The following is a 25,200-nucleotide window of genomic DNA, read 5'->3' as shown; positions in this document are numbered from 1 at the left end:
ATTCCATTCCATTCAATTCTTGATTACATTCCATTCTCCATTTTCCCTTCCATTCCACACCATTCTCCATTCCATTCTTCATTTCATTCCATTCCACGCTCCATTCCATATTCCATTCTATTTTCCATTCTATTTAATCCTCCATTCCATACCATTTTCCATTCCATTCCCTTCCATTGTCCATTCCATTCCGTTCCATTCTCCATTCCATTCTATTCTCCATTCCAGTTCATTCTCCATTCCATTCCATTCTCCATTCCATTTCATTCCACTTTCCATTCCATTCCATCCTCCTTTCCATTCCATTCTCCATTCCATTCCACTCTTTTCCATTCTCCACTCTATTCCATTCTCCGTTCCAATCCATCTTCCATTCCATTCTCCATTCCATTCATTCCACTGTCCATTCCATTCTCCATACCATCATCCATTCCATTCCATTCCATTCTCCCTTCCATTCTATTCTCCATTCCATTCCATGCTCCATTCCATTCCATTCTCTATTCCATTCCATTCTCCATTCCATTTCATTCCATTCTCCATTCCATTCCATTCTCCATTCCATTCCATGCTGCCTTCATTCCATGCTCCCTTCCACTCCATTCTCCACTCCATTTCATTCTCCATAGCATCCTCCATTCCATTCTGTTCACCACTGCATTCCATCTGCTTCTCCATTCGATTCTCTTCCACTCTCCACTGCATTCCATAGCATTCTCCATTCCATTCCATTCTGCATTCAATTCCATTCTCCATTCCATGTTCTCTTTTCTCCATTGCATACGCATTCCATCCTCCACTCCATTTTCCATTCCATTCTATTCACCACTGCATTCCATTCCCCATTCCATTCCATTCTCTACTTTCCATTCCATTCCATTCTGCACGCAATTCTCCATTTCATTGCATTCCATGCTGCATTCCTTCCATTTTCCATTCCATTCCACTTTCCATTCCATTCTCCATTCCACTATCTATTCTATTCCATTCTTCACTGCATTCCATTCTCCATTCCATTCCCTTCCATTCTCCATTCCATTCTCTTCCCATTCTCCATTCCGTTCCATACCATTCTCCATTCCATTCCATTTTCCATTCCATTCCCTTCCTTTCTCCATTCCATTCCCTTCCTTCCTCCATTCCATTCCCTTGCATTCTCCATTGCATTCCACTCTCCATTTCAGTTCAATCTCCATTCCATTCCATTCTACCTTCCATTCCATTCTTCATTCCATACCAAATCCTTCTCTATTCCATTCCAATCCATTCTCCATTCCATTCCCTTCCCCTTTCCATTCCATTCGCAATTCAATTCCCCATTCTATTCCATTCCCCACTCCATTCTCCATTCCGTTCTCCATTCCATGTCCATTGCATTCCATTGTCTATTCCATTCCATTCTCCACACCATCCTCCATTCCATTACATTCCATTCTCCATTTCATTCTATTCACCACTGCATTCCATTCCATTCTCCGTTCCATTCCATTCTCTATTCCATTCTCCATTCCATTCCATTTTCCATTTCATCCCATTCTGCATTCCATTCCATTCAGTTCTCCATTCCATTCCATTCTGCCTTCTGTTTTCTTCCATTCTTCATTCCATTGCCTTCCATTCTCTATTGCACTCCATACTACTCCCCATTCCATTGCATTCCCCATTGCATTCTCTATTCCATTCCATTCTCTATTGCATTCCACTGTGCATTCCATTCTATTCCATTTTCCATTCCATTCTTCATTCCATTCTATTCGCATTCCATTCCATTCTCCATTCCATTCCACTTCCCATTGCATTCTATTCCATTCTTCATTCTTCATTCCATTCTACTCTGCATTCCATTCCATTCTCCATTCCATTCCATTCTTCATTCATGTCCATCCCATTCAATTGCATTCTATTCTCCATTCCATTCCATTCAATTCTCGATTCCATTCCATTCTCCATTTTCCCTTCCATTCCACACCATTCTCCATTCCAGTCTTCATTTCATTCCATTCCATATTCCATTCTATTATCCATTCTATTTAATTCTCCATTCCATACCATTTTCCATTCCATTCCCTTCCATTCTCCATTCCATTCTGTTCTCCATTCCAGTTCATTCTCCATTCCATTCTCCATTCCATTCTTCTCCATTCCATTTCATTCCACTTTCCATTCCATTCCATCCTCCTTTCCATTCCATTCTCCATTCCATTCCGCTCTTTTCCATTCTCCATTCTATTCCATTCTCCATTCTAACCCATTATCCATTCCATTCTCCATTCCATTCCACTGTCCATTCCATTCTCCATCCCATCATCCATTCCATTCCATTCCATTCTGTTCTCCATTACATTCCATGCTCCATTCCATTCCATTCTCTATTCCATTCCATTCTCCACTCCATTTCATTCCATTCCATGCTGCCTTCATTCCATGCTCCCTTCCATTCCATTCTCCACTCCATTCCATTCTCCATACCATCCTCCATTCCATTCTATTCACCACTGCATTCTATCCCATTCTCCATTCCACTCTCTTCCATTCTCCACTGCATTCCATAGCATTCTCCATTCCATTCCATGCTCCATTTGATTCCATTCCATTCTCCATTCCATTCCATTCTCCATACCATTCCATTCTCTATTCCATTCCATTCTCCATTCCACTCTATTCCATTCTCCATTCCATTCCGTTCTTCATTCCATTTCATTCACATTCAGTTACTTTCCTCTACACTCTCCACTCTATTCCATTCCATCCTCCATTCCATTCCATATTCCATTCCATTCTCCATTCCATTCCATCCTCCATTCCATTCCATCCTCCATTCCATTCTCCATTACATTACATTCTCCATTTCCTTCCACGCCATTCTTCACTCCATTCCATTCTCGATTCCTTTCTATTCTCCACTCCATTCCATTCTCCGTTCCATTCCATTCTCCATTCCACTGCATTCCATTCTATTCTCCATTACATTTTCCATTCCATTGTCCATTCCATTCTCCATTTCATTTCATTGCATTCCATTCCATTCTTGATTCCATTCCGTTTCTTCCATTCTCTATTCCATTCCATTCTCCATTATATTCCATCCCATTTCCCAGTCCATTCTCCATTCTATTCCATGCCGTTTTCCATTCCATACCATTCCATTTCATTCTCCGTTGTAATACATTCCATCCACTCTCCATTACATTCCATTCTCCATTCCATTCCCATACATTCTCCATTCCACTGCATTCTCTATTCCATTCTGCATTCCATTCCATTCTCCATTGCATTCCATTCTCCATCTGTTACATTCTCCATTCCATTCCATTCTCCAGTGCTTTTCCCACTACATTCCATTCCATTCTCTGTTCCATTCCATTCCATTCCACTCCATTCCATTCGATTCTCTATTCCATTCATACCCATTCTCCATTCCACGTTCCAATTCATTCCATTCCATTCTATTCTACCTTTCATTCCATTCTCCACTCCATTCCATTCTCCACTCCATTCCATTCCCCATTCCATTGTTCATTCCATTCTGTTGTCCGTTCCATTCCATTCTCTATTCCATTCTCCACTCCATTCCATTCCATTCTCCATTCCAGTTCACTCTCCATTCCATTCCATTCCACATTGCATTCCACTCTCCATTGCTTTCTATTCTCCATTCTATTCCATTCTTCTTTCTACATTCCATTCCATTCTCCTTTCCATTCCCTTCCAGTCTCCAGTCCATTCCATATCATTCTGCATTCCATTCCATTCCCCATTCCATTCCATTCCATTCTTCATTCCATTCCATTCCACATTCATTTATCCAGTCCATTCTCCATTCAATTCTATTCCCTTCTCCATTCCTGTCCATTCCATTCCAGTCTCCATTCCATTGCATTCTATTCTCCATTCCATTCCATTCTCCATTTGAGTTCATTCTCTATGCCATTCCATTCTGTAATCAATTACATTCTCCATTCCATTCTGCATTGTCGATTCCATTCCATTCCCTTCCATTCTCCATTCCATTCCATTCCATACCATTCTCCATTCCATTCCATTCCATTCTCCATCTCATTCCACTCTCCATTCCAGTTCAATCTCCATTCTATTCCATTCCATTCTCCATTCTATTCTATTCTACTCCATTCTCCATTGCATTCCATTCCATTCTCCATTCTCTGTTCCATTCCATTCCAATCCATTCTCCATTCCATTCAGCATTCTATTCCATTCTCCGTTCCATTCTCCATTTGTTACATTTTCCATTCCATTCTGCATTCCTTTTCATTTTCCACTACATTCCATTCCATTCTCCATTCCATTCCATTCTTCCTTCCATTCCGTTCCAGTCCATGCCATTCCATTCCCTATTCCATTCATAACAATCTCCATTCCACACTCCATTTCATTCCATTCCATCCTCCCTTTCATTCCATTCTCCACTCCATTCCTTTCTCCACTCCATTCCATTCTCCATTCCATTCCATTCTCCATTCCAGTTCATTCTCCATTCCATTCCATTTCGCATTCCATTCCGTTCTCCATTCCATTCCATTCTCCATTCTGCATTCCATTCCATTCTCCTTCCCATTCCCTTCCATTCTGCATTCCATTCTCTTCCATTCTGCATTTCATTCCATACCATTCCCCATTCCATTCCATGGAATGGAGAACGGAACGGAATAGAGAATGGAATGGTATGGAGAATGGAATGGAATGGAGAATGGAATGGAATCGAATGGAGCATGGAATGGAATGGAGAATGCAATGGAATGGAATGGAGAATGCAATGGAATGGAATGGAGAATGGAATGGAAGGGAAGGGAGAATGGAATGGAATGGAGAATGGAATGGAATGGAGAATCGAATGGAATGGAATGGAGAATGGAATCGAACTGAAGATGGAATTTAATGGAATGGAGAATGGATTGGGAAATGGAATGGAGAAGGGAATGGAATGAAATGGAGAATAGATTGGAGAATGGAGTGGAATAGAATGGAATGGAATGGAATGGAGAATTGAGTGGAGAATGGAATGGAGAGTCGAGTGTAGTGGAATGGAATGGAGAATGGAATGGAAGGGAGAATGGAATGGTGAATTGAGAATGGAATGATATGTGGAATGCCGTGTAGTGTAGAATGGAATGTAATGGAGCATGGAATTGATTAGGGAATTTGAATGGAGAAGAATGGAATGGAGAATCAAATGGAATGGAGAATGGAATGGAATGGAGAATAGAATGGAATAGAGAATTGAATGGAGTGGAATGGAGAATGGAATGGAACGCAGAATGGAATGGAATGGGGAATGGAATGGAATGGAATGGGGAATGGAATGGAATGCGGAATGAAATGGAATGCGGAATGGAATGGAAATCTTGGTAGCAGGTAGACAGCCCAAATATGTAAACAGACCACTTGGTTTCACACCTTCCTCCAATAATATTAAATAGATTAGAAGTTAGAGAAAATTATTCAAGTGAATGCAAAGGAAAACTTCGTGGAAGATTGAATCTAGGGGTGGTACTGGCTCATTCTCCCTATTCTAGACCATAGCCATTCTGATGGCCACAGAAACAAGGAGACTCAGGAACACAGAATCAGTGTGTTTCACAACAGTCAAACAGGCATTTTCTTGGGGGCTGTCTTCAATAGGAATTACCAAGAGAAGTATCCATTTCCAGAACAACTAGAATTAATTCCAAGTCCTAGCTTTGATGAGTTGTGGCTTCTGAAGTTTGGGGTAGAAGGTCTTTTGTGATTAGGCCTTGGTTTGTACTATATCAACAGAATAACTTTCAACTATAAGTACATTTTTAACCTTTCTACCATATCAAATCTATATTAGGTATAAGTCAAAATTAGTTTAACCAGCTACTTGATTGAAGGGAGAAATTGTTTCATTTTTTATTCTAGATTATGATTTTAAATTCCTGCTCATCTCAGGAGTTTTCTAGTTTAAACCTATATGGAAGATAGTAAACATGTTTATAATTCTCTTTATAGGAGAACCTCCATTTCTACCAGAATCCTTTGACCGAATTCTTCTGGATGCACCCTGTAGTGGAATGGGACAGAGACCAAACATGGCCTCTACTTGGTCTTTGAAGGAAGTGGCATCATATCAGCCATTACAGCGAAAACTCTTCACTGCAGTATGTGGTGGTCTGTTTTTGTGAAAGAAAGTTAACTTTTGCTACTTTGATGTTTAAACTACTGACAGCAATCTCCATAGCAGCGTTCATTACAATAGCCAAAAGGTGGGAACAACCCAAGAGTCTGTTGACAGATACATGGATAACAGAATGTGCTATATCCATACGTGGAACATTATTCAGCCTTCAAAGGGAATGAGATTCTGATACAGGCACAACATGGGTGAACCTGGAAAACATTATGCTCAGTAATATGAACCAGACACAAAAGGAAAAATGCTTTAAGATTTTGCTTATATGAGGTAGCTGGGAAATTCATAGAGACAGGAAGAAGAATAGATACTACCAGGCATTGTGGGGCTGGGAGATTGAGGAGCTATTGTTTAATGGGTATAGACTTGCAGTTTGGGATAATGAAAAAGTTCTGGAGATGAATGGTGGTGATCATTGCCCAGCAATGTGACTGTACTGAATGTTATTATTGACTTAAAATGGCTAAAATGATAAATCTTATGCTATTTATATTTTATCACACACACACACACACACACACACACACACACACACACACACACACACACACACACACAAACAACTGAGAGGACCTAGTTTTAAATATAGGAAGTTTTCATTTAAGTTGACTCACCTTTAAGATATACAGGCAATAGTAGAATTTCATCACTGAGATATTTAATAAATTTCAAATATTCTCTATCTGAAAAAGAGTCACTGAGTTGTTAACTTATAGTTACTAATTGATGTAAAGAATTAGATATAAAATAAATTACTCTTTTTTAAAAAAAAACCAGTTATTGGCTAGTATGGTGGCTCGCGCCCATAATCTCAGCACTTTGAGAGGCTGAGGCGGGCTGATCACCTGAGGTCAGGAGTTCAAGACCAGCCTGGCCAACATGGCAAAACCCCGTCTCTACTAAAAATACAAAAAATTAGCTGGGTGTGGTTGTGGGCGCCTGTAGTCCCAGCTACTCGGGAGGTTGAGGCAGGAGAATTGCTTGAACCCGGGAGGCGAAGGTTGCAGTGAGCTGAAGTCATGCCACTGCACTCCAGCCTGGGCAACAGAGCAAGATTGTCTCAAAAAAAAAAAAAAAAAAGAGAGAGATTTTTTGGGGGTCGTCTTTAGAAGAAGGCCCAATAGGAAGCAAAAGTCATTGATAAAAACAGGAAGAGACAGTGGCCAGCGTAGGATATAGGAGAACCATAAAAACTCTACAAATTTAACTTGTCTCCAGCACTTTCAGAAGCCCAGATAGAACATTTGAGGATTTCTCCTAGTCTTTCAAAAATGACTCAGTGGATTTCAGCGTGTATAGGCAGTGTTTGATCATAGATGAATTCATTATTTCCTCCCAGCCCTCCAAAATACAAGGCTAGAGCAACAATGGATGTTCTATAATGATTTAGTCTCTAAAGCTGTCTTTGAGTACATTCTGATTCAACCGTCCTGGTGTTTCCTTTCATACACAAAGGTAGCACTGGTTGTGTATTATTTAACTTCGTCTTTTTCTATGAAGTCTTCAAAGAACTCATCCTCAGAATTAAAACAGCAAGCAGCAAAAAGGAAACTTTACTTACAGCTGAAACCCACTTTGACTTGAGAATAAAATTAGGATACTTCTGTAAAGGACTTGGATTTCTTTTCTTATTAGGTCACAGCAAAAATGGTATTTTAAAAGGCTACTAGGAGTAGATGAATGATCTCAATGAGAAGGAAAAGCTGACAGTATATCAGAGAGAACTAGAATATAGCAGGTGTGCCATTTGGCATGGAGAGAAATCGAGAATGTGGACTTGAGCCTTGTTGACTTGAGCCATGGCTCTTCCACCTAAGTGACTTTAGGTACATTGTTTTCTATATCTGAGTAGCAGGGATAACAGCTCTACCTATTAGGAATACCTCATTGGTGATAGTCATCTTACTTTGTGGTTGTTATAAGGATTTATTGAGAAAAATGCATATACAGTGTTTCACACAGTAACTGGCACATAGTAACAAAGTTTAAATTTTGATCAGCATACTCATTTAAAAAGCACAAGTGTGTTTACTCTATTTTTAAAGATTTCCTTTAAATTTTTAAAAATTAGGAGCTTGAAAAGCTGAACTTTAGGTATTTCAGACAAGTCCATTTTAGCACAATACCTTATCTCCTGATTAATTTATTCAACACATACTCATAGATCACCTCCTGTATGTAAGACGCTATTCTAGATGTTGACGGTACAGCATTGAGAAAGTAGACAAACACTCCATGCCCTTATTCACGAGGTTTCCATTCTAACTAGGAAAGGAAATAAATAAATGAGTTTTTTAGTATATTAGAAGGCAATAATGCAATGGCCCTATGGAGCAAGCTAAAGGAACTGGGGATAGGAGTGTTGGATTGGAATAGTTGCAAATCTACAGAGTGCCCGGGAACGTGACATACATGCAAAGATAAGGAGTAAGCAGTGCAGAGAATTAAGAGAGCTTTCCCAACTGCTGCAAAGATTCTGAGGTGCCAGTGTGTCTTGTGTGTTCCAGAAACAGCAGGAGGCCAGTGTTGCCAAAGTCAAATGGGCCAGAGTAAGAGGTGTACAGGAGGAGGTCAGAGAGGCAACAAGAGACTTGTTTATGTCTGACCTCAAAGACCTCTGTAAGGACTTTGTCTTTGACTCTAAGTGATCATGTAAGGACTTTGACTGTAAGTGATCATGGAGGACATGTGAGGGGCTTGGGGCTGAGAAGAGACAAGCTTAAAAGGACTGCTTTGGCTGCTGTACTGAGACTAGATTGCAGGAGGGCAGGGAATAAAGCAGGTTGATGAAGTAGGAGGTGGTTGGAATAATCCAGGCAAAAGATAAAGAGGCTTGGACCACAATGATAGTGGAAGTGGTGAGAAGTGGCCAAATTCTGGCTAGAATGTGAAGGTAGAGCCAATAGGACTTGCTGATGTTTGGGGGAGTCAGAAAAAGAGGCATAAAGGAAAATCTGAGGTTTGGGACCTGAGATTCTGGAAAGATAGGAAAACTTCTGCAGTAGATTTCAGAGGGAAAGTAGGAGTTCATTTTGGAACATGTCAAGTTTGATAGTATTATAGAAATGTTGAGAAGGGCCAGACCCATGGCTCACGCCTGCAATCCCAGCACTTTGGGAGGCCAAGGTGGGAGGATTGCTTGAGCCCAGGAGTGTAAGACAAGACTGGGCAACAGTGAGACCTCATCTCTATTTAAAAAAATAAGAATAAAAAAGAAATGTTAAGAAGCCAACTGAACATTTAAGTAGGGAATTTAACAAGTTGATGTGGCCTAAAAATGTAAATTTGTGAGTTTTCAGCATAAAAAATGGTATCCAAAGGCATGACGGTGAATGATTATATTTGGGGAAGTCTTGGTCCATCTGGAGTATGACAGTTCCAAGATAATGAAATGCACCTAGTCTAGGCTGCAAGTGTTGCTCTTGCATACTCTAATTACAGAAGGAATCCTTGTCACGTAGAACATCGTTTTATTTATCCCAAACATTTGAAAGACATTATACCTTTTGCTATGAAATTCATTCAGATGTTTATCTGGTCTTGTGCTGTGTGTGGTCTGATCACAGTTTTCTTTAGGCGGTTCAGCTGCTGAAGCCAGAGGGTGTGCTGGTTTATAGCACGTGCACTATAACACTGGCCGAAAATGAAGAACAAGTTGCCTGGGCCCTGACAAAATTTCCTTGCCTTCAGCTTCAGCCCCAGGTAGGAGTAATTTCATTTTTCTCTGTGTAATAAGATAAATCACAGAAACTGAAGCACTGTGGTAATCAGGGTGTTAACGAAGAAATAAGTAAAACTTCCAAAGTGAACACTGTAATAAACAAGAATGCTTATCTAATTAAATCCACTTTAGACTGCCCATAATTTGCATGTCCTGACAAAGTTTTTTCTCATCTTTGTTCCTGCCATTGTGTTAAAATGGCACAGAGCTTGGGAGTGTTTTTGTTATGTGTTTATTCCCCTTGTAGCTGTTCATGTTACTCGGCACCTTTTTTCTAAAAAGATTTTTTTCTTCCTTCCCAGTCCTGTATTTTTCTGACATGGAAAATGTTGAGCATTTTCTCTCATGTCACATCAAAGCTCAAATGAGCTTTAATAACTGTGGGATATCAGAAGACCAGCTGAAAGGGAAAAAAGTATTTCTGGATTATTGCTTATTATATAAAATGTATAATATTTAAAAAGCTTTGCTATACTTTCTTTTACCTAACACAACTCTTTATGTTATGGTCTTTATTAGAAATGTATTTTTGATTCAATTTTTAGTCCAGGATATTTGAGATTAAGTTTAAATCTGTAATAATGCTCGCATACATTCAGATACATTGAGCATCTAACTTTAGTACCTTTCTATACAGAAATTAGGTAATGGGAATACATAAATAAAGACAATTCAGAGATGGTTTCTAGTCTCGTAAATTAAGATAATTACATTGTAGATGAAAGGAAGACTTCGGAATTCATTTGGAAATATACACACACTCAAAATATATACCTAAAAGGGATGGGAAGTTTTCCCCTGACCTCCATGAGATAATAAACGATCTGTTTTCTTAAGTATATATCTGAAAACCTATCTTCATTAACGTGCAGATGATTGTCTGTGATGGTGACTTAGGATTATAGATCTTCTTCAGTAGTTTGCAAGTATCACTCAAGGCCTTATGATTCCTCTAAACTAATTGATACAGCCTTAAATTATGTCTCCTTTCTTATGTTTGTTTTTCTAGAAACTTTTCTCACCCAACTGGTATGGGTCAGAGAGAGGTACCTTAGATGCCTAAAGACCACCTTTCAGTTTTGGAAAATGTTAAATAAAGCTGAATTTTTTCTCTTGCTTTCTTTTTTCTTTTTTCTTTTTCTTCTTCCCCTCCGCATCCCCACTCCCTTCCTTCTCTTTTCTTTTCCTTCATTTTTTATTTTTTGAGATGGAGTGTCACTCTGTCGCTCAGGCTGGATTGCCCAGGCACAATCTTGGCTCTCTGCAACCTCTGCCTCCCGGGCAATTCTCATGCCTCAGCCTCCCAAGTAACTGGGATTACAGGCATGCACCACCACACCTGGCTAATTTTTGTATTTTTGGTAGAGACAGGGTGTCACCTTGTTGGCCAGGCTGGTCTTGAACTCCTGACCTCAGGTGATCAGCCTGCCTCGGCCTCCCTAAGTGCTGGGATTATAGGTGTGAGCCACTGTGCCTGGCCTTTGCTGCTTTATTGATAATAATGTTCCATTTACTGAGTCCCTGCTATATGCCAGGTGTGATACCACCTTCGTTACTTAAGCCTTGTTTAATAGATGAGGAAATGTGGTTAGTTAACATTACCGAAAGTCACACAGCTAAAATGTGGTAGAGCTGCAATTTGAGTCCACTCTTTTCCAACTAGGAAGCTCAGGCCTTTGGTAATGTCACAGTGCTTGATAAGCATGTAATAATAGGTATTTGTTCATCAGGTGACGCATGGTATTGCTTTCCCACTTTACTGTCTGGAAAGCAGCACGTATGTTCCACCAAAATGAAAGGCATTTACTCATTTTTCTATTTTTGGAAGATGTAGTCGTTACAGCCCAATTTGTCTTTTAACTTAAATTGTAGCAGGCATACTTGCTAATTACAGGATGTTCATCCATATTGATCCACTTTCTCCAAACAGGAACCGCAGATTGGAGGAGAAGGAATGAGGGGAGCTGGGCTCTCATGTGAACAGTTGAAACAGCTGCAACGATTTGATCCATCGGCTGTGCCATTACCGGACACTGATATGGACTCTCTTAGAGAGGCCAGAAGAGAAGACATGTTGCGTCTGGCTAATAAGGACTCTATAGGTTTTTTTATTGCAAAATTTGTAAAATGCAAAAGCACATAGGAGAGGGATGGATGCTCAGAAATGAAAATTCCAAACATTTGCTGTCTGTGGTTTTTTTTTTTTTTTTTTAAAAACCAAAGTGTTGTCAGGCCAACTGAATGATGACGTGGTTGCTAAGGAAACAGAAAAGGCTGCCAGCTGTTTTACCAGGGATCCAGAGACATAGAGGAAGTAGGGGTTGGTATGAGATTATATTTTCTGTTTTTAAAAGATTTTTTTTTAATGTATTTAGTAGAGTATAAAGAAAAGCAGATGCCTATAGATGTCTGGAGCATATTTTCATTTGTGATCTAATGTTTTAATTTGTAAAGTGTACAAGTCATTTTTAATGTTAAAAATTAGTGAATCTAACAAAAGGAATAAATTAGCAATATTTGATGTGGTTATGAAAAGTTGTTTTTGTTCCTAGGTTCCTAGTTTCTTAAGGATTCAGGGCATGGAAAGTAAAACATTGACTATGTGCCAATAATGGAGGTAAGTATTTTACCTGACTCTCTGTCTGCTTTTTTAGTAAGTCAACCCCCTTTCAAATGAAGTCTCGACCTCCTCTGAATGATAGTGTGAAGTGATAGTCTAAAGACTATCGTAGTCTAAATGATAGTCTATGTTTAATGTTTTTCATAATTTTAAACGAAAAAGTAAAATGAGTATTTACTTTGTAGATTTAGAAAATGAGATTATTCTACAATTTGGATAACTTATCATGTATTTGAAACATATCAGTTATTAGAAAATGCTTGGTGAGAAAGAAAAAACCAGCTCTGGCAGCTGGGAAGTGGCCTGACCTGACCCTTATAGCTGGGCCTTGGTGTTCTCCTGTTGAACGTAAACAGTTTCACCTATCCCCAACATCAGACAAGGCAGCCGTACCTATCATAGATCCAGACAAAAAAAGACCACAATCAAGTCTGAATTCAGACAAAAAGCAGATCATCCTTCGAATTGCAAAAATCAAGCATCCCACTGTAGTGGCCAAAATAAGTGACTGCTTTTCAATTTAATTTTACTTTTTAAAGACAAGGTCTTGCTCTGCCACCCAGGCTGGAGTGCAGTGGCATGATTTCATAGCTCACTGCAACCTCAAACTCCTGGGCTAAAGCAATCTTCCTGCCTCAGTCTCCCATGTAGCTAGGACAACACAGTTGTGTGCTACCATGCTTGGCTAATTTTTTTTTTTTTTTTTTTTGTTAAAGAGATGGGATCTTGCTGTGTTACCCAAGCTGGTCTTGAACTCCTGGCCTGAAGCAGTCCTGCTGTCTTGGCCTTCTAAAGCACTGGGATTACATATGTTAGCCATTGCACCCAGCCAGCTTTTAAAAAAAACATTGCAGCCTTAGGATTTTGCCTTCCTATTGGCTTTTTAGATCAATCAGAATACTTAATTCCCAGCCATAGTTTTAAGGCTGTCTCATGGTGTTAAATCCATCATACTGTTTTGTTAACTTTCATTCAAATCACCCAAAAGTTATTAGGCCTTGGGCTTAAGAAATGGACAATTGGTTAATAGTTTGATTTCCGCACCCCCCGCCCTCCACAGGTTTTCTTTAGGAATTTCTCATAACTATTTATTGTATCCATAAGGATTGCAAGGTCTCTTGGATCAGGTAAGACCTTTAGATGGCCTCTTCTTTAGAGAAGGCTTTCTTGAATACCTTTCCCTGAGGTTGGATAGGCACTGCTCCCCTTCTCTGTGCCCCTGGCACCCACATCTAATGTTCTCCTGGCACTTACGACACTCTCATTCAAATTTTCTAGCCATGCACCTTAAGCCCCAGCCCCACACCTGGGAAACATCCTCCAGGCAGAGACCCTGTCCTGCCGTTTCTCTGTCACAGCTTCAGAGCAGACAGTCAATAGATGATTATTGTTTGAGAGAAAAATTATTTCAAGCAAACATGTGTCTCTCTTACATCCCTCATTCTGCCTTATATCCAGTAGCTGTCATTTGACTAAAGAGAAACACTTTTCCTGTGGGACTTATCTTTTTAGGGCTCAGCATACCTCTTTAAACTTTAAATGTCTTTTAAGAAACTCTACAAAAATCATTTTCTGTAATGCTTGCTGCACATCCTTATTTGCTAAGCTGGGATGAAAATGGCAGAGAATCAGCCTAGCAACAAACTTTTACTGGTGTAAATGTTTGATTAATACCAACAAATATCAAAATACAACCAATGCCAGTAAATAGAAGAAAAGTATTTACGTATTGGAAACAGGACAAAGAATACTATTCAGAATTTTTCCTTGAACAGAGCTAATTTTCAGTGGGTTTCTTCCTTTCAAAAACTTAAGCAAATTGGAAAATCACATAAACTTATGGGACATAGCAGTATAAGAAAAAAATGCAATAAGATGAAAAAATCAGGGAAATGTGAGGGAAAATTAATATATATTTTAACATTTAATATTAACATTTCTATGAAACAGAAGTACTTAAGTTCAAGTGAGTACATTTACTTTAAAACCCTGTGTCATGTTTTAAATAATGAAGCAAAGTACAAATAGTTAAAAGTACAGCGCAGCAGAAATTAAACACTTGATCCAGAACTCGTAACTGACCAAGATTATTCTACTAGAGCTCACGTTGAATAAAATATTTTATCTACGTGGAGGTATCTTTTTTTTTAATCTGACATAATAGGAAGATTACTAAAGGAACATAAAGTATTTAGCATTGCCTCAAGAAAGATGCCCTGCAGCTGGGAAGTGTTGAATATTTAATATAGTCTCAACTACATGAATTATTTCTAACATGGCAATTAATACTACTACTAATAAACAGTGCAGAAGCCAGCTCTTTATTTGTTTTATATGAATTACTTTAAACCAGATTTGTTAGACAGTTCAGTGTAGCTGACAGTGAATGTTTAACAGGAATGCATAGCAGACCATGTTAAAAATGTGGCATTGTCCCAAAGTACAACATGACTAAGACATCCTACATTAAGCAGCACCTTTTTGTAACAGTAACTTAAATGAGCAGTAGAGAAAGAGCATAGGAAAGACTGAAATGGATATGACCAAAAAAAAAAAAAACTGTTAAATACATTTCCAGCATTTTCTAGGTTGACTACAAAAATGGCTCTACAACTGAGTAGGTTAAGGTTAAGCCTTTGTTGTGTGAAAAGACTGTAACTTTACATTCCACGGGTCAGTAAATATCCCATTGCCCTTGAGATTATTTCCTCATTTACAGATTTACTACACAGTTTACACATATGTCCACTATACAGTTTTTCACATATAGCAGGTCTTATGTCAAATCCTTCAAGCTAGTTCTTTGAGGAATATTCTGATTTGCACTAATATGTTCTACAGTAAAGTGCAAGCTAAGAATCTAGATACAAAATAAAAAAGATGGAAACTCTCACCACTACTTTTTGAAAGGGATCGATGATAGCAGCAAGTAAGATAAATACTAGCTATGTTTCAAGAATTTAAATATTCTAAAATCATTAATTGGGATGAAATAATAAAGGATTGAACTAATAATTGTGAATCTCTTACCATGACAAAAGTTTTATCAGAAATATTTTATAAAATCAATTTTAATTAGAATATGGTTTCCTACCAATGTAAGAATTGTCAAGTTTATTATGACTACTGATTTTATACTCAGTAAATAAATTCATGTAAACAGTGTAGGGCTAATTAACAAACTGAGGGAATTTTTTTCATATATAAGCTGACAAAACATTATATATGTAACTAATTTTTATTTTCTTTTTTTAGACACCAGGTTGTTACCAGGCTGGAGTGCATTGGTACCGTCACGGCTCACTGCAGCCTCCACGTCCTGGGCTCAAGGGATCCTCCTATCTCAGCCTCCCAAGTAGCTGGGTCTACAGGTATACTCTACCACCCCAGCTTAATCATTTTTAATATTGCGTTTTCTTGGGGGTAAGGGAAATAAGGAGTTAAATGTAAAACCGTTTTACTTATAAAAGGCTAAGAATATTTGGTAAGAACTTGGAATAATCAAGGAAGCAAAACAAAGTAGATTTTATGATTTTGCTGGATAGTTTGTTTTTTGTTTTTTTTTTCTTTTTTGGAGATGGAGTCTCACTCTGTCACCCAGGCTGGAGTACAGTGGTGTGATCTTGGCTTACTGCAGCCTACACCTCCTGGGTTCAAGCAATTCTCCTGCTTCAGCCTCCCAAGTAGCTGGGATTGCAGGTGTGCACCACCACACCTGGCTAATTTTTTATCTTTTTAGTAGAGATGGGGTTTCACCACGTTGGCCAGGCTGGTCTTGAACTCCTGACCTCAGGTGATCCACCCTCCTCAGCCTCCCAAATTGCTGGGATTACAGGCATGAGCCACTGCGCCCGGCTGATTTATTTTGTTAAGTAAGTTAATGTGCAGATCTGAAGTTAGGTAATTATACACAGGCATTTTCCTGGGACAAACTTCAAGTGCCAGGTACTTGCACTCTTAATACTGTCTTACCATCCAGTTATAACTGGACAAAATATACACTTGAGACACGGAAAAGGTCTTAGCCTTAAACATGATGACATCGTAAGCTTCTTACAGCAGTGTAATTGAGGCATGGAGATAATGTCTTCAAGGTTCCCCTTCTGTGTACATGTCTTATGTAGGATAATATTCTTAACATTTTATTCACTTCAAGTCACCCCATTTTGCCCTGATTTCTTCTGAAGAACAGAAACTTTGGTTATAAGAAGCACTTCTGGGTTCTGACAGACAGTGAACCTGCTGGAGTCGGTGGTGGGGAGGAATGGTAGGTAACTGGGAGGTAAGCAACAGGAACAATAGGCAAGGTTAGAAAATGAAGTGGGAGAAGTTATAAAAATTTATTTTCCCACGAAATAATTCCACAAGCTGTGTAAACATTTCTTACTAAAACAAATACTCTAACACACAAAGATTGTACATTTCCAGTGAAACACTCACAGTAAAATTGCCTGTATTTTCACTCTCTAGGAGCAAAAACAAGGAGGCAGCAGATGAATGCTTTCCTAGTTACCTTTGGCAGCAAGCTTACTCACATTCCCTGACTGCTCAATGGGTTATTAAAGCAACATACAGCACAATTAAATACAGAGCCAGGTGGGCAGAATGCTCGATATCAGTCTCTAGTTTCTTCATTAGTCTTCAGCATTCCAATTCATCTCAACCATTCAGTCACTCGGTGCACACTTTCTTACATACGGACACACACACGTGCATATAGCGAGTTCCGGCTCGTAGACTCCAGTGCAGTGACTAGAACAGACACTAGCTACTAAGAATGTGTCACAATCAGTGTGAACTGTATGGAGTAGAACAACCTCTGGAGTTTTATATTTACCATAATTTATGGTGGAAATTACAAACTTACAAGGATGGTATAACATTCAGAATTCAAACCTTTTCAAGTCAAGCAATCACACATATTTACAGTATGTACACACTTTCTACTAGAATGAGGATAGGTGTCTAGACAATGTTATTACAAATTTCCTGAATGTGGGCATTTCTAGTCCCTGTAATTCATAAAGCAAATCTGCTGACTTGGCATTAAGACTCTAAAATAGTGTGATCAAACTGATATATATATATATATATTATATATAATAAGGTGTTTGCAGAAATAACATTTACAAACTGTCTATACAGTACACAGTACTAGTACATAGAAAATAGATTCTAACTTTATGATCCCCTTTGTGTAAGGCAAGACTGAATCTGTCCCCAAATTTAGTCAGCCAGAGGTACAAGCAAGAAACAGTGGTCCATGAATGAATATGCAAATCAGGTGCCTGCGTATTAAAAATCTGGAGAAACAAGAAATTCCACTTTTTTATCTGTGCTGATTCTGGCTTGTTGGATACATCAACTACATTTCTTAAAACGCTAACATCACCTGGGTGGCAACAGATTTTGTTCAAGTGGCAGCTACCCAAAACAGTTTTTGAAGAGTCCAGTATGCAACCGGAGGACTGCAGCCATACCAGGCCAATTTATGTAGCACTTACAAAAGAAAAAGTATCTTAATACTCTATCCATGCTATTGCTATTCAAGCAACAGCAATACAAAATATTACAAGACAGATCACATATGATTGCAGTGTAGACCCCAAAGACTTTGTTTTGGGGATGCTGTTATACAAGACTTCAAAAAAAAAAAAAAAAACAAACACAAAAGGGCAAAAGTCATTGGCGGATGTAAACATCCCTGTTCCACTCCCCAGCCTCATTCCGTTTTTTTGATATCACTTCTCCATCCTTTTCACAGTAGCGATCCTTGGATTTATGACGGCTGCGCTGCTTGTTGCACTCGTTGTGGTCCTGCTCTCGATCCACGTCCCGGGAACGGTGCCGGGACTCCCTGTGTCTGTGGTCACTGCTCCCGTGGGTCTCGTCTCTGTGGTTGTGGTCACGGTGTGAGGCATAGTGGTCCACGTGGTCATGGGAATAATCTTCCTTTGGCTCTACGTAGGCAGAGTCTCGACTCTCCTGGGTTTCCGAGTCAAATGTCTCTTGCCTGGAGAGGCCGCGACTTGTCCCACTGCGATGGTTGTGGTGTGGGGCTGAGGAGGAAGAGCGGTGCTGGGATTTCTTGACTGGTTCCACACTAGGTTCTTCTTCAGCTTGGGAAGCAGAACGGATAGGAGCGGAGCGATCAGTCCTCTGATCACCTTGAGAACCCTGGCAGCGAAAGGAGCACACCAGGCGTTAACTAAGGTCAGTGTGTAAAGAACATGTCCCAGAGCAAGTGCATTCAAGCAGAGTCCTTTTTAAGCATCTGAAAAGCTGAAATGAAGTCTAACCTAGCTTCATCCCTTTGGTAACATCCAGTGGCATTTTATAAGGCTTTATACTATATTAAATTGGACTTTTGTAAGTGCCTAGAACAGTGCCCATGGTAACTTTTTCCTTAAAAAAAAAAAAAAAAAAGCAGCAGCAGGGAAAATGTTCTTTTATTTATTCTCCTGTGGCTCAAATACAGATGCAGGTCCCTGAGATTTTGCTATACAGTGGTGTAAACTTAACTACCTCTGCTTGACTGTATGTGAGAATATTAAAAATAGCAAATGCTTACTTGATACAGTGATACAATATGGGACAGGCACTGTTCTATAGACCCTTTGTATATAATAACTCATTAATACAACAGCCCTATAAGATCATCTCTTGAGATTATTAATTCCAGCAGCCTCTTGGACAGGTTGCCATTATTATTCCTGAGGTAAGAACAGTTAAGAAATTTGCCCCAGGTTATCCACCCCACAAGTGGTAAGAGGTGCAGCCAGGATTTGAATCTTGGTGATCCACTTCCACAGTCTATGCTACAGTTTAGAAAGTTTCTTTCTGCAGTCTGTGTATGTTCCCAATATATTCTGTTGATGGTGCTTTTCTTACAGGTACATACACAGCTCATGCTGGACTTGCTTTGAGTTAATATACTAGAACAAGCCCCAAGCAGGCTACTGGGCTTGGATCCTAGAGGTGTCACCATAGGCAACCTTTTTTCTATGAAGATTGTATATATAGATATATATAAAAACTCCCCTTACCTGTGAATTAGAGGCTAGGGTGGGGCTAAGAGGCAGACTTGAAGTGGCTAATGTACGGCTAAGGAGAGGGTTGGGGAGGCTGCTGCTGGGAGGATGGGTGGCCTTCCAGTAGGCCTCCAGATAGTCGGCAAGGTGCTCACAGGCATCCTCAAGCTGGTTCTCATCCAAGATCACATCGAACAGCTCCTGCAGAGGCAGACATTCCAGACCACATTGATGCCAGCCCAGTTTTCACCCCCTTCCCACCTCCATAAGAGGAGGAAGGGGCTTATGAGCTGCACCCCTTTGTACTTGCTCCTGCTTCTATAAGTGCTGCTACTGTCTCCCTTTTTATTTAGTTAGGAAGTGTCTGACTACCTCAAATCATTGTTGAGGGCACTGAATGCTTAACTAATGAATGCTTAACTAATAATGGCCAGAAAGGTAACAGTTGTTAAGGACATGGCAACCCAGAAAAGTTGTCTATCAGCAATGAAAAAGGCATAGATACTATGGTAGAAAAGAGATGTATATATATTTGAACAGAATAGGAAGAAGCCTGTTCTTGACATCAAGATTGTGATATCTTTTTTCTTTTTCTTTTTTTGAGACAGAGTCTTACTCTGTTACCCAGGCTGGAGTGCAGTGGCCTGATCTTGGTTCAGTGCAACCTTGGCCTCCCAGGTTCAAGTGATTTTCCTGCCTCAGCTTCTCAAGTAGCTGGGGTTACAGGTGCCTACCACCAAGCCCTGCTAATTTTTGTATTTTTAGTAGAGATGGGGTTTTGCCATGTTGGCCAGGCTGGTGTTGAACTCCTGGCCTCAAGTGATTCACCCGCCTCGGCCTCCGAAAGTGCTGGGATTACAGGTATGAGCCACCATGCCCGGCCCAAGATTATGAAATCTGAATTTAGAAATTAATAAGGTAAGATTAGGATGTGAAATTTTGACATTGTCCAAACTTCACAGTAGTTCAGTAGAGAAGAAAATAATGCCACTTTTCAAAAGATTTTTTAGTGTTTATTATAAATTTTAACATACATTAAGCAATCAAATATTTATAGACCCTGAAATGGCTATGCTTAAAAAAGAAAAAAAAGCCTGGTGCAGTGGCTCATGCCTGTAATCCTAGCACTTTGGGAGGCCAAGGTGAATGGATCACTTGAGGTCGGGAGTTTGAGACCAGCCTGGCCAACATGGCAAAGCCCCGTCTCTACTAAGAATACAAAAATTAGCAGGGCATGGTGACGTTTGCCTGTAGTCCTAGCTACTTGGAGGGCCGAGGTGGGAGGATTACTTGAGCCCGGGAGGCAGAGGTTGCAATAGTGAGCTGAGACACCACCACTGCACTCCTGCCTGGGCAACAAAGCAAGACCCTGCCTCCAAAACTAAACCTAGGAAAGCTCTAATACCTCAAGGCATTGCATGTAAAGCATAGACGACAAGTGAGAATCTAGGTAACTTATTACTTAGAAATTGATTTGAGACCATGTGAAAATAAATGTCTCAGACAGTTATTAAGTTAAGAGCAGACAACTTGCTCCCTATGATCACAAATGAATAATATACCAACTCCAAATAGACTCATCATACAAGCCAAATTTTCGGAACCAGGATCTTGTGTTAGATATTAACAAAGTGAAGTTAGTTACTGCAGGATGTACTGAAGCTTTTGGTAAGCTATGATCATCGTTTGGATTACTTGTACTCAAAAGACATGATCATGGAAGGAGGGAGGACAGTTTACTTTGGAATGAATACCACTTTAAGTGATGAGGATTCTCTTCCCTGACAGGTGTTTGACTGTTTTTTTCAAAATATAATGCCAGTTCTGGCCAGGCATGGCGGCTCATGCTTGTAATCCTAGCACTTCGGAAGGCCAAGGCAGGAGGATCACTTCAGGCCAGGAGTTCTAGACCAGCCTGGGCAACATAGCAAGACTCTGTCTCTACAGGGGGAAAAAAAAAGTTAGCCGATCATGGTGGCATGCACCTATAGTCTCAGCTGCTTGGAAGACTGAAGCAATAGGATCACTTGAGCCCGGGAGTTCAGGGCTGCAGTGAGCTAAGACCATACCACTTGCACTCCGAACATGGGCAACAGAGCAAGACCTTGTCTCAAAAAAAAAAAACAGGTCTGATCTCTGTAACTGGATTATGCTGTATATAGAGATAACTTACTGGAGGACACTGAGCCAGTTTATCAGCTGCTACCATCTGGACGTTGAGGTGTTTAGCTTGAGATTTCCCTCGAGATTTTATTAACCTTTGTAAAACCTGTAAAAGATAATGAGTTTTTAACAGAGTAATAACTACATCCAGGTAAAGTAAAGTACAAGGTACATTATTGACTCCTTTCTCTGGGGCCTTTTTGTATACAGCACAAGGGGCTTATAATAGATGGAGCTATAAGATTATCTGCAAAATTAACATGTTAACATAAATCACAGTTGCAAGCTTTAAGCTCTGCAAAATTAACATGTTAATATAAATCACAGTTGCAAGCTTTAAGCACTCACATTCTTTTTTCTATGCTAGCAGCTCTCAAACATTTTATCTCACAACCTCTTTAAAGAAGCTAAAATGGAAAACTATTAAAACATTAAAAAACTCACAATAAATCTGATACATGTTAAAATATATATATATATATATATATATATATATATATATATATATATATTTTTTTTTTTTTTTTGAGATGGAGTCTTGCTGTGTTGCCCAGGCTGGAGTGCAGTGGTGCAATCTCGGCCCACTGCAAGCTCCGCCTCCCAGGTTCACACCATTCTCCTGCCTCGGCCTCCCAAGTAGCTAGGGCCTCCCAAGTAGCTAGGACTACAGGCACCCGCCACCACGCCCGGCTAATTTTTTTGTGTTTTTAGTAGAGACGGGGTTTCACTGTGTTAGCCAGGATGGTCTCGATCTCCTGGCCTCATGATCCTCCCACCTCAGCCTAGCAGAGTGCTGGGATTACAGGTATGAGCCACTGTGCCCAGCCGAATTTTTTAAATAAAAATAGCTACATTTTTACACATCTCTCTAATGGCTGGCTGGCTTCATAGAAGACAATTGCAGTCTCCTGTTTGCTTCTACAGTCAACCTGCTGCAATGTCATGTTTTGGTTGAAATATGTGAAGAAAATCCAACCTCCTACAGATTTGTAATTGAGAAAAGGAGAAACAATTTAGTATAGTCTTCTTTGATACTACACTAAAACTCAACAAATGGTAGTTCCTTAAAGACTATTTGTTATGTGGAACCTGAACCTGCAGTGCAATTTTCTTACTCCATGACATTCCATTGGTCTGTCTTGAAATTAATGTTATTCATTGATCATACAAACAATAATGGTTCACTGACTTCAGATCTTCCAAATGTTGACATATTTCATTATACAGTATTAAAACATCATATTCATTAATATTACCATTGATCTCCTCAGATAAAACTTCATTGGGAAGCTTGCAAGTTCTCAGAGATGCATACAAGTTTTCTAAAATTCTGATTGTTGTCTGAAAGCTTGAGTTTTATCATTGGCAACACATGCTGTTCTCCTTTAAGTGACAGGCTTATTTTGTCCAAGAAAATATCTGCTACACCAAGTCGGAATAAGCATAGCCTGTCAGTTGTTGTTTGAGATAAAAATGGTATTCTATGAAAAACATGGCTAGTTTAGTTCACAACTCAATCAAACCAGTGCTTGTCCTTACTTTTTGGTATGCAGCAGGAGCTTTGTATGTACTTTGTTTTAGTACACTGAATATTAAAAGTCAAGATTTAATAAAAGTAATAAACTTTACTATTTTATCAGGACATTAAGTGAAATTGGCTTTTTTCCCCCTCAAACTGCGAAAGCATGGTGGCGGTGAATACAGTAACTGCTGGTACTTTGATACCACAGTCTTGATTTATGTTTAGACGCCAGCAGTTTTACCCACCATTGCTTTTGCATCAGCCATGCAAATATCAAAACAGTGAAAATGGCAAATAATGTCTTAGTATTATCATGGAAGTAGTTTTGACTAAATGGACCCTCTAAAAGTGTCTCAACACTCTCCAGGGATCCATGGACCACACTTTGAGAACAGCTGTTCTAAGCCATGAAACTATATCAATTTAAAAATTCTTGACTATCATGTCTCTTCAAATTCTCTATACATCATAAAGGCTATTACAACAGCCTAATTATAGAAAGCAGAACATAAAATACATTTTAGGAAAGTTTGATTATAGAGCAAACAGTAGCAGTCCTACTTACCTTAGGAGAAGAAATCTTTACATATACTATAATAGGGGCCAAGGAGGTTTTACTGAGTTGAGCTGGATGATTAATTGTATCCGCGTCAAGGACCACCAACTGCAATGTTCTTGCAAGTTCAAAAATCCTTTCGATTTCACTCTGAACTTCCGCTGTAAAGGGTGAAACAATTCAGTTAAAGTGCAGTATTTTCAAGATAAAGTAAAATGGTATACTGTTTCTTCAACAGAAAGGTGAGTAGGTCAGCCATTATGTTAATGCTTACAGGCAATAGAACTGATAAAAATTTACAACAGTAATTTATCCTTTTGGAAAGGGCTGTTTCTCCACACATCATTAGGATTTAAGGAATTTTTCTGTCAACCGGCTACAGAATTTACTTTTAGTATAATACTTGGATTGTGGAAATTTTTAGCTCTCTGCTGACATTGTTTGTGCTTGCAGTCTATGAAATCATTTCATAAAACTGCTGTAAAATAAGAACCTTGAGATATCTTCCGTGTGTTCATTGCAGACCACTTTGCATTAGCAACCATGACAGGTTTTCCTTTCAGTGCACGGGCTGATCTATGTTGACATGTCACCTGTATGCCGTCTAGATGTTTATTAACAAGATGAAATACAAAATAAAACAGCAAAGACGTGAATGGCACCGGAAAGAAACTTATCCAAAAACACACCTCATATTTTCCAACCAAAGTAGTCATGTTTTAAAAGGGCAGTTTTCAGAGGCAGCACTACGGAAATCTAAAGTATAAAATTTATAGAAACTTATCACAAAACATTAGAATACCTAGTTGAACTCCGAGAAAATTGCATTCAGTTCATCTGTTCCGTGATCTCCAAAGACTCAAAAACTGGACTGTCTGACCGAATTTTCTGCAATGAGGGAAATATTCTCTGTATGTGGTCCAGCGTGGCAGCAGCTAATGGGCTACTGAGCACTTGAACAGGCGTGTAAATTTTTAAAATTTAATAAATAGGCAGAAGCTACTATTACTAGGCAGCATAGGTCTATAAAGCATAGTACATAGCTTTCACTTCCCACTGCAGTCGTGGAGGTTGAATTCCATGAGACTTTTATGCTAGCAAATGTGGATTTACAATTACCTTTTAATTCCTCTTAGGCAGTTCGATTCTTGCCAGAAGCTTCCTGGAGATAATTTTAACTAGTACCTTATTGAAGAAAAGGTAATTCTCTGGTCACTAATCCATCTGCCTCACAATATGTTATGACTTGAGTCCTTTTTTTTAACCTAGATATCTTTAAAAAATCAGGGCCCAAACTACATGAGATACTAGCTTTAAAATAACATTGGGCCACTGAATCCCAGTCAAGTTACAACCTAAATTAATATTTACTGTAAGCATTAAGAAATCTGATCACAAAGATTTTCATCTTTGTT

The 25,200-nt window shown here is 39.3% G+C and overlaps 2 protein-coding genes across 15 annotated transcripts in view; one reads left to right on the top strand and one right to left on the bottom strand.

Annotated features, from left to right (window-relative positions):
- Positions 1 to 25,200, top strand: part of NSUN6 (NOP2/Sun RNA methyltransferase 6) — a 146,460-nt gene that overhangs the window by 101,102 nt on the left and 20,158 nt on the right. For 3 of the 6 annotated variants that reach the window (XM_055092455.2, XM_055092454.2, XM_024930300.4), the window contains 3 exons: positions 5,992 to 6,140; positions 9,749 to 9,874; positions 11,824 to 12,414. In XM_055092455.2, coding sequence (XP_054948430.1) covers positions 5,992 to 6,140; positions 9,749 to 9,874; positions 11,824 to 12,036 — 488 coding nt within the window. In that variant the 3' untranslated portion in view covers positions 12,037 to 12,414. Of the gene's footprint in view, positions 1 to 5,991; positions 6,141 to 9,738; positions 9,875 to 11,823; positions 12,511 to 15,768; positions 15,885 to 25,200 lie in introns of those variants that run through there. The other 3 variants (XR_010113228.1, XR_010113229.1, XR_010113230.1) reach the window with 3 other exon arrangements.
- Positions 16,835 to 25,200, bottom strand: part of CACNB2 (calcium voltage-gated channel auxiliary subunit beta 2) — a 400,505-nt gene continuing 392,139 nt past the window's right edge. For 8 of the 9 annotated variants that reach the window (XM_034930061.4, XM_034930064.4, XM_034930062.3 and 5 more), the window contains 4 exons: positions 23,795 to 23,946; positions 21,718 to 21,813; positions 19,560 to 19,745; positions 16,835 to 18,690 (listed from right to left, as the gene is read on the bottom strand). In XM_034930061.4, the coding sequence (XP_034785952.1) occupies positions 18,196 to 18,690; positions 19,560 to 19,745; positions 21,718 to 21,813; positions 23,795 to 23,946 (929 nt within the window). In that variant the 3' untranslated portion in view covers positions 16,835 to 18,195. The remainder of the gene's footprint in view (positions 18,691 to 19,559; positions 19,746 to 21,717; positions 21,814 to 23,794; positions 23,947 to 25,200) is intronic. The other variant, XM_034930063.3, reaches the window with a different exon arrangement.

This window comes from Pan paniscus, chromosome 8, assembly GCF_029289425.2.
Source record: "Pan paniscus chromosome 8, NHGRI_mPanPan1-v2.0_pri, whole genome shotgun sequence".
Lineage (NCBI taxonomy): Eukaryota > Metazoa > Chordata > Mammalia > Primates > Hominidae > Pan > Pan paniscus.
This window is presented reverse-complemented; position numbering and strand designations above follow the sequence as displayed.